Genomic DNA, 10,452 nt, shown 5'->3' with positions numbered 1-10,452 from the left:
GCCCCCTTCCACCCGAGAGTGCCCCATTTCATTCAACGCCCATCTCTGCCCTGTCGGCTTCCCTAGGAAGGCTGAGCTTCCTTTGGGGTTTGGTCCAGAGGAGGCATCACCAAGAGACTGGAGGGTGGGAAAAGAGAGAAGTTAGGGTATTTATACCTCCCTGACAAGATCAGTCCCGACAACTCCAAATCTTCTCAGGCTATGGTTACCCAATCCCTCCCTGACTCTTCAGTCCTGGGGGATTACTAGCTTTCTGATACTGTGAGTCCTGGGATGCCTCTCCATCACTTCTTGCTTTTTTTTTGTTTGTTTCCTTCATTATCTTTGTTCATACTTCTGTGACCAGGTTATTAAAGCTATTATTACTAAATTCTTTTTAGCAAACCCCTTTGATGGTGCCATTTCCTTTCTCCCTCGACCATGAATTAAACAGCTATGGATGGTTTTAGGGCAATAACTACTATTATAAAGAGTTTTTTCTCCCTTTTCTGTTTTAATATAGGTTACACTTGAACATATTTATCTGCTAAGGGGATGTATGGGAGACTGGATAATTACATATCAGCTCACAACACTCTCTCCCCCTTACCACCGTGCATCCTGACTGATCTTGGAGACAAAATAACATAGATTTAAAGTGTGTAACAAGGACCAAGTTCATCGTAGATCAGTAGATGTTGCATACTTGCTGGTTTAACACTGTCTAGATTCCAATGACCAGCTGGGTATGTTCAAGATAAACCTACAGTACATATTTCAGATTGGGGACTGGCAACAAATAGTTGTAGACTACATTCTGAAAAAAACAAGCATTTTCACATGTGCTATGGGCCATTTCTGGCTTCCTTGGTGGCTCAGACGGTAAAGCATCTGCCTGCAATGCAGGAGATCTGGGTTCGATCCCTGGGTCGGGAAGATCCCCTGGAGAAGGAAATGGCAACCCACTCCGGTACTCTTGCCTGGAAAATCCCATGGGTGGAGGAGCCTGCTAGGCTACAGTCCATGGGGTTGCAAAGAGTTGGACACGACTGAGCAACGTCACTTTTTTTTTTTTTTTAATGGGCCATTTTTAATCTCAGCATCAAAGCCAGGTCTACCTGCATGTTTCTAGTCTTTGGTCCTACCCATAAACTCTTCAGAAAGTCCATTATCTATCTTACCAAGGAGGATGTTCCACACTTGCCAATTATTACTATACCAAGTTCATTTCCCCTGAACATGCATTACAATTTGTGTTTATATGCTTTTTCTTTACTTGTTATTATACATCTTCTGCATCAGACAGTAAGTTCCATCAGGGCAAGGGACAATTGTCTAGGATATAGAAGGCCCTTAATAAATATTTCTTGAGTGAATAAATGGTGAACAACAGGAGTGACACAAAAAGCAAAAAGAGAGTAGCAGAGTCCCAGTTCTCTTTTCCATCATGTTTATGGGTGGTGGACTTCATATGGCCTCCCGGGAGTCAAAACATACTTTCTAGATATGGCTCCCTTGCAGTGTATACTAGCATCCTAGCCTTGATTGAGGCTCTAAATATCTCTTAATGAGGAGAGTTCATGTCTGCACGTGTCTGCCTTGCTTAACATGGCATTCAGCACAGGACCAAGCACAGATGGGTGCTTCATAAGTATTACTGAAGGATGATAACACAGAGGATTATTTAATACCGCCTCACGGGGTAAAGACAAATCTTGGGCCACAAATATACTTCTAATGTGCTTACTTCTCGAATAATTTGAACCAAAATTATTTCAGCAACACAGATTCATCTGTAACCACAAATCAGACACATTCAGAATGACAAAGCCCAAAAGAATGCCATTTTCAAGGCTGAGATGGTATTACTCTGGGGTAAATGGAATCCTTGTTTCAGTGATATTGTAAGAGTAGAAATGAAAGATACTGAAAGTCTTCCCTTGGGGAACAACAATTATCCATGAAACAATGGAAGTTTGTCTGAATAATTCATCAGCATCAAGGGTGCAGGCCTCCCTTATTCTGCAATCCGAAGAGTTTGGGCAAGTGTACCATGGAATGTGTCTCAGTCACTTCGCTGTCTTTCTTCCAGGGTCTGGCATTTAGGGGCACATTCCTATGATTTTATTAATTAAAAAATAACCTAAGTGGGAAACTACTGACAAGATAAAATTTTGAGGCAGCATTTCTTTCACGAAGACGAAACTTATAAAGTGTCTATCAGGAGAATCCACCAGGGACTCCACAAGAGATCAAATACCCAAAACAAATCACCACTTCAGAGTCCCACAGAATTCTGAATCCCAACCAGCAAGCATGAATAATCCTTTTAAATGGTCACTTAGGTATCAGAACAGGTCCTCTGTGAACTTTCTAAGCAAGGCTTCTGGTTTCTGACTGAAACAGAGATTCATTGGGAAGGAGGGATAAACTGAAACCAAGAACAACTGGGAAATTTCCATAAGAAAAGAGCACAAATGGGTTGTGTTGTCAGAATGAAACTGGCTTCCCGGCCAGGGTTTGGGAAGCTGCTGACTACCCCACGGGAGAGCTGAGCAATATTCGCAACTGGTCTCTCAGAAACCATCCTGATTAAGTTGCAGTTACTAGGCAGATGCAATAGTTTCAAATCCCAGGTCACTTTCTTATTAGCTGTGTAAACTTGTGTCACTTAATCTCTCTGATAATTGGTTCAGCATCTTTAATATGCTGAGAGTAATGTCTACCCAATACCTTTCTAAATTACTGCAAAGATCAAGTGAGTTCAAATTAATGAAAGTTCCTTATAAATTGTAAGATTATGTATAAGTGTACATGCATGCTCAGTTGCTGGGTCTTTCTGACCCTTTGTGACCCCATGGACGGCAGCCTGCCAGGTTCCTCTGTCCATGTGATTCTCTAGGAGAGAATACTGGAGTGGGTTGCCATTTCCTCTTTCTGACACAGTGATTGAACTCACATTTCTCCCAAGTCTCCTGCACTGGTAGGCGGATTCTTTACCAACCACTGAGCCACCTTATATATCCTCCCAGAATATTAAGTAACCTGCATAGAACTCAGGATGCTCTATGACTCTGGGTTTTCCATTTCTAGAGACAGTCTGGTTTTTGCTTTGCTTTCTACAAGTTTTGTTGATTTGTTTTTAAAAGGAAAGATATAAACCAAGGCAAATGGGGAAGAATAGAATTACACATCCCACCCTTTGGAGCTGCTAGGCAAGAATTTTAAACTGTGGTTGGTTCATTATCACAGATTTGACATCAGTATCACCTGAGGGAAAGAAGGAACATAGCGGGCATCCAAAAGTCATCTGATTCATCTCTGTACTGGGGGAGGATTAAAAGATCAATTTACAGAAATCAATTATATTTCTAATTACTAGTGGCAAACAACTGGAAAATCAAACTTATAAAACTATTCCATTTGCATTAGCATCAAAATATACAAAATACTCATGAATCAATTTAACAAAAATTGTAAAGATTTCCATGCTAAACTACAAAATATATGGAAGAGAAACTAACCTACAAAGTATGTAAGAGAAATTAAAGAAAACTAAATAAAATGAGAGATATATCATATTCAAGGACTATAAATCTCAATATTATTGAAATGCAATTCTTCCAGAATTGCTCTGTGGACTCAACACAATTTCAATCAAAATTGCAACAGGCCCTAGTAGAAAATAACAAGTTGATTCTAAAATGTATATAGAAATGCAAAGGACATTAGATATATAATTTTTTCTATATGAAGAAAAAGGAAATAAGAGTTGGGGGAGTCATCTGACTTAAACAATTACTTTAAAATTTCAATAATCAAGACAAGGAAATATTGGCATAGGGATAGACAATAGATCAATGGAGCAGAAGGGATAATCTTGAAACAGACTCACATATATATGTGGTCAACTGATTTTTGACAGACACATCAAGGGAAAGGTAAATTCTTTTCAATAACAAGTGGATATAGGGAAGAAGTGAACCTCAACCCCTGCCTTATAAACCACAGAAAAATTAATTCAAAATCCTCAAAGACTTAAATGCAAAATTAAAACTACAATGATTCTAGAAGAAAGGACAGGAAAAAAACATCTTTTTGACCTCTGCATAAGCAAAGATTTCTTACAGAGGATAAAAAAGTATATATTAATTATATGAGGGCTTCCCTGGCAGCTCAGCTGGTAAAGAATCTGCCTGCAATGCAGAAGACCCTGGTTCAATTTCTGGATTGGGAAGATCCCCTGGAGAAAGGATAGGCTACCCACTCCACTATTCTTGGGCTTCCCTGGTGGCTCAGACAGTAAAAAATCCACCTGCAATTCAGGAGACCTGGGTTTGATCCCTGGGTTGGGAAAATCCTATGGAGGAGGGCATAGCAATCCACTCCAGTATTCTTGCCTGGAGAAGTCCCATGGACAGAAGAGCCTGGTGGGCTACAGTCATGGGGTTGCATAGAGTCCGATATGACTGAGTGACTAAGCACACAATTATATAAGAAAAAAACTGGACGTTGTCAAAATTTAAAACTCACACTCATCAAAAGACACAATTAAGAATTTGAGTGGGGAAGTGACAGGCATGGAGAAAATGTTTGTAATACATATATATGACAAAAGACTTATATCCAGGGAATTCCCTGGTGGACCAGTGGTTAGGCCTCTCACTGCTGAGGGCCTGGGTTCAATCCTTGGTCAGGAAACTAAGATCCCACAAGCTGGCAGTATGGACAAAAAAAAAACTTATTATTGAGAATATATATAAAGAACTTCTATAAATCAGTAACAAAAAGACAAATAATGCACCTTCAACTGAGCAAATATATTTCGAACAGGTACATAACATAGAAGTTCATAAATGGACAACGAGCATATGAAAATGAGCTCAACATCACTAGAACAATACAAATTTAAACCAAAATGAAACAGTATTTTGCACTCACTACACTGCTTAAAATAAAAAAGACTGATAACACCAAATGTTGTAGAAGACATAAAGCAACTAAAACTCTCACACGTTGCAAATAAGAGTATAAAATGGAAAATAGTTTGGCAGTTTCTTGTTAAATTAAACATACATCTATCCTACAATCAGCATTCTACTCCTGGATATTAACTGAAGAAATGTAGATGCATACACAAAAAGACATGTGTAAGAATGTTTATAATGGCATGATTTATAGTATCTAATAAGTGAAAACAACCCAAATGTTCATCAACAGGATACTGGAAAAATAAATTGTGATATATTCATGCATTGATCTACTATACTGCAACATAGGGGAATGGACTAGTTACAAATTCAGTGAATGTGTATGAATAAAAAAATATATTAAATGAAAATACTAGTAACAAATATGTAGTATATGATTCTATTTTTGTGAAGCTCAAGAACAGGCAAAGCCTAAATATGGCAGAAGAAATGACAACAATGGGGCATTGGAAGGAGGAACTTTGGGGGGTGGTGGGAATGTTCTATATCTTATTTTCATTGGTTGTCACCCAGATGTACACCTTTTCCAAAACTCATTGAATTGTACCCTTAACTCATTTCACTGCATATAAAATTTACTTCAGGAATGATTGAATGAATGGTAACACCATGAGAAAATAACTTCACAATCCAGAAGACGAGATTCTTCAGGACAACTGGTCTGGTCTCCTCAAAAATCATTATCATTAACTAAAAGATAAAAGGCTTATGCTAGATTCTAAAAGACTTAAGAGATGTGACAACCAGATGCAATGTATGATGTTAGACAGGATGCTGCTTTGGGCAAAATTATCCATTAAAGACACTCCAAGGACACTTGGGGGAAATTTGAATATGATCTTGGTTTTAGATGATATAAAAGTGTATTAAGACAAAGTGTATTAACAGACTTGGAGATTGTTGATGGGGAAAAAAGTTACAAGGCAGTATGTACTTTCAGATCTCTTTTCTGTTTCACAAAAAGGCAAATATATATTATACATATTATATTATGTATGTTATATATGATTTATAACTATGCATATATATATGTATATAAAGAGATTCAGTGGGGAATATACATTTATCAATTAACATAAGCGGCTCAGGCAGAGTTGCTTACATTTTCCTAGTTTTCTGTTTTTTTTTTAACTTTCCATCATGAACAAATCCTGCTTCCACAATAATATACATTGCTTGAAAATATTAGACTCTGAAATTCACTGTTTTCTAAGATAAGGTAAAAGATGGATGGATAGAGCCAGGGAAAGAAACCTTAGACTGTTATCTACCGAGTCTCCTGTTGAGCATTTTCCATGTGTATCTTGCTTCATTCTCACAACAAACTTATCTTCCCTGTTTTTACAGAACTAATGATGATATAGTAAAAGTTGCTCAGTCATGTCTGACTCTTTGCAATCCCATGGACTGTAGCCTGCCAGGCTCCCCTGTCCAGGAAATTCTCCAGGCCAGAATACTGGAGTAGGTTGTCTATCCCTTCTCCAGGGGATCTTCTCAACCCAGGAATTGAACTGGGGTCTCCTGGATTGCAGGCGGATTCTTTACCAGCTGAGCTACCAGGGAAGCCTGAGATAGGTGAGCATTTTAAAATAATATTATCTGATCTTTCTACCTTGCTTACATATTTAGTAAGTTTTCTCACCCAACATTTATGAAGCATTTACTATGAACCATGCGTTCTGTTACATGGTTTATAAGAATCACCTCATTCCTACCTCAAATCATGTAAGGATGATACTATTATCATGCTCATTTTAAAGATAAGAAAACAGAGACACAGAAATCAAATAAGTCTCCCAAGTTCCTGAGAGCTAAGATGTAGCAGAACCCAGTTCAGGCCACCTGATTTTTCACACTTCTACTAACTATACCATGTCTCTAAATTCCCATATCTCTAAAGTCAATATATTCCCAAAGTGAGAGGGGAGAATGAGTGATAGCCACAGCAGAGGGAACAATGACATCAGAGGCCTGTCATGCAGTTTTCCACAGTGACATTTTGCTTACCTGTCGAGGGCTGTGCTGGTGGGCATACTCCTTCCAAACCCTCGGACTCCCATCTGACGGAAATATGGAATGCAAGAGAGGTTGGCGGCAATGATGGCCAAGGAGTCGGAAGGGCTCACAAAGAAGCCATTTTGGCCTAGGATCATGTAACGGTCCTGTGGGAAAGAATGTGTGAAAATGTTCAGGCAAAGGCATCTGCTGCTAGCAGTCCATTCCCATCATCATCACAAGGCACTTACTGCCACCCTCACATTTAAACAATGTAAAACCACTTGAAAGAGGGCAAAGAGGGCGTGGGAAACTAAAATCCCTGAATATTGCAGGGCCCAGGATCTTGACACCACTAGGAAAATATCCAACCTGTCGAAATGTGGATGACTTCCTCAAGCTTTAGTAGCCTCTACATTCTTCATTCACACTTCCCCCAAACATAATGGAGAACAGAGATTATTACTAAAATAGCTGGTTTCTTAACATGGTGATCTCAACAAGATCAGCTATAAATAAAGATGTACTGCATGAATTTTTTAAAAGAAATAACAACTTTATAACATACTGCTACTTGGAAAAAGAAAAGTAATGGCTATTTACGTGCAATACTAGGCCATTAAATAGAAGGGCAGATGCAGAGCCAGTTAAGGTTCGTATGCCCCATATGTGTCAGCCCCAGAGGTATTCAATAATTCTCTGGTTTCCAGTGTTTGGCTCATTATACATCAAAAGGATCAGCAGGCAGAAAGCTTTCCTCCTTACCCCATCAGCATCAAATGCAGCTCCAAATCCATATTCCCCTCCTTTCATAGCTTCCAGAAGGGTGGTTGCATATGTCAGGTTTGGGTCAGGATGCTGCCCTCCAAAATCTTCCAGGGGAACACAGTTGATTGCAGAATTGGCTGGGGCCCCCAGCTCATCACACAGAACTTTTCTCACATAGGGTCCCATAACTTAAAAAAGATACACAGCAATGTGAGATCTTTGCAGAACTCCTCCCCCAAGGGTGTTTTGTTCTTCTTAGAAGAAGGCTACTTCATAGCACAAGAAAAAAGAAGATAAATTCTACAAGTTTTTTCAAGCACAGAAAAATGGTTATTTCAATTACTACTCACTGAGCATCTATGTGCCAGTGACTATGTTAGGCATATAGAAGTTGTATTCAATAATCCAGCTGCATGAAATTTTTCTCCAAAACTTTCCGAAAATACTGCCAAAAAGAAATCAACTACCTAATAATAATTCATGGGCTGTTACTTTTTATATTAAAATCATTAGTTAAATATATGCAAAAGCACTTAAAGGCTCTAGCGATGTTATTTGTCTCTACAGATGTTTTAACTTTGCCAAGTGTATAATTAAACATTGCCAACCACTGAAGCATATACAACTAAGTACATTTTACAAAATAAATGCTAAGGAGTTGTGTTTTCCAGTTCAACACACATTCATGGAGTGCCTAACCCAGAACTCTTATGTGAAGAACAGAGGGTATCCAGGAACACAAAGTGCTCTCAGTCTGGGCTCTCAGCCTGGCAGTGGGATGAGTCACATCTGCAGGTGAGTGACTGGACTTGTACAACTAGTTCAATTCAATGTGTAATGTATTTATTAAATAAAGAAACCCAACAGCTTAAAAGAGAAATGACCATAGGCAAGGCTTCAAAATGGAGCAGCATTTCTGGGAGAACATGGGAGAATATAAATTTGACAGAAGTAAGGATGCTATCCAAATGCAAAGAACACTGTGAGCAAGGGAAGGGACCTGAGGTAGAACACACAGCACATTTGGGGACAAGCATGTAATCCTGTTGGCTGAAATACATAAAAGTTTCACTTTCCGTTTATTTTCAACTAATAGAATACAAACCACAAACAGTGAACACACTTTGATTTGCCTGCCCAGCACCCATTTTCCTTTCCTCTGATAGCAGTATTTTGGGTCTTCTTTAGAGAACCAATCCTTTTCCCATCTCAGTTCATGTAATCTGAGTGTGGCTGAATCCTACTTCCCCCAAAACTAGGGAGGTGACCTAGGTCTACCAATCCTCCATCCCTCAACCAGAGTGACTGATTCAGAGATGAACACATGGTACAAGCTAGGCAGTGAGGCTTAAATCCAGAAACAATTTTCAAACTCTTTGGAAAGAGAAACTCTCTTCCCTCTAGGTCAGATAATGCTAAGGCAAGAAACAGAAAGAGCCCTTTCTGCGGAATATAACCAGCCCAAAGTTATATTTCTGTGGAATATAACCAGCCTTAAGTTGAACGGTTCTATGAAGACTTAAAACACCTTCTAGAACTAACACCCAAAAAAGATGTCCTTTTCATTATAGGGGACTGGAATGCAAAAGTAGGAAGTCAAGAAACACCTGGAGTAACAGGCAAATTTGGCCTTGGAATACAGAATGAAGCAAGGCAAAGGCTAATAGAGTTTTGCCAAGAGAATGCACGGGTCATAGCAAACACCCTCTTCCAACAACACAAGAGAAGACTCTACACATAGACATCACCAGATGGTCAACACCGAAATCAGATTGATTATATTCTTTGCAGCCAAAGATGGAGAAGCTCTATACAGTCAGCAAAAACAAGACCAGGAGGTGACTATGGCTCAGATCATGAGTTCCTTATTGCCAAATTCAGACTTAAATTGAAGAAAGTAGGGAAAACCACTAGACCATTCAGGTATGACCTAAATCAAATCCCTTATGACTATACAGTGGAAGTGAGAAATAGATTTAAGGGACTAGATCTGATACAGATTGCCGGATGAACTATGGACAGAAGTTCGTGACACTACAGGAGACAGGAATCAAGACCATCTGCAAGAAAAAGAAATGCAAAAAAGCAAAATGTCTGTCTGAGGAGGCCTTACAAATAGCTGAGAAAAGAAAAGAAGCGAAAAGCAAAGGAGAAAAGGAAAGATATACCCATTTGAATGCAGAGTTCCAAAGAATAGCAAGGAGAGATAAGAAAGCCTTCCTCAGTGATCAATGCAAAGAAATAGAGGAAAACAATAGAATAGGAAAGACTAGAGATCTCTTCAAGAAAATTAGACATACCAAGGGAATACTTGATGCAAAGATGGGCTCAATAAAGTACAGAAATGGTATGGACCTAACAGAAGCAGAAGAAATTAAGAAGAGGTGGCAAGAATACACAGAAGAACTGTACAAAAAAGATCTTCATGACCCAAATAATCACTATGGTGTGATCACTCACACTCACCTAGAGCCAGACATCCTGGAATGTGAAGTCAAGTGGGCCTTAGGAAGCATCACTACGAACAAAGCTAGTGGAGGTGATGGAATTCCAGTTGAGCTATTTCAAATCCTAAAAGATGATGCTGTGAAAGTGCTGCACTCAATATGCCAGCAAATTTGGAAAACTCAGCAGTGGCCACAGGACTGGAAAAGGTCAGTTTTCATTCCAATCCCAAAGAAAGGCAATGCCAAAGAATGCTCAAACAACCGCACAATTG

At 39.1% G+C, this 10,452-nt stretch overlaps 1 protein-coding gene across 6 annotated transcripts in view; it reads right to left on the bottom strand.

Annotated features, from left to right (window-relative positions):
• Positions 1-10,452, bottom strand: part of PGM5 (phosphoglucomutase 5) — a 219,487-nt gene that overhangs the window by 161,179 nt on the left and 47,856 nt on the right. For 5 of the 6 annotated variants that reach the window (XM_086415428.1, XM_086415432.1, XM_086415427.1 and 2 more), the window contains exons 5-6: positions 7,731-7,921; positions 6,978-7,132 (exon numbers count right to left, since the gene is read on the bottom strand). In XM_086415428.1, coding sequence (XP_086271554.1) covers positions 6,978-7,132; positions 7,731-7,921 — 346 coding nt within the window. Of the gene's footprint in view, positions 1-1,042; positions 6,537-6,977; positions 7,133-7,730; positions 7,922-10,452 lie in introns of those variants that run through there. The other variant, XM_086415430.1, reaches the window with a different exon arrangement.

This window comes from Bos grunniens, chromosome 8, assembly GCF_055505025.1.
Source record: "Bos grunniens cultivar Pamir isolate PY7600 chromosome 8, Bosgru_T2T1.0, whole genome shotgun sequence".
Lineage (NCBI taxonomy): Eukaryota > Metazoa > Chordata > Mammalia > Artiodactyla > Bovidae > Bos > Bos grunniens.
The sequence above is the reverse complement of the archived record's forward strand: the minus strand, read 5'-3'. Positions and strand labels throughout refer to the sequence as shown.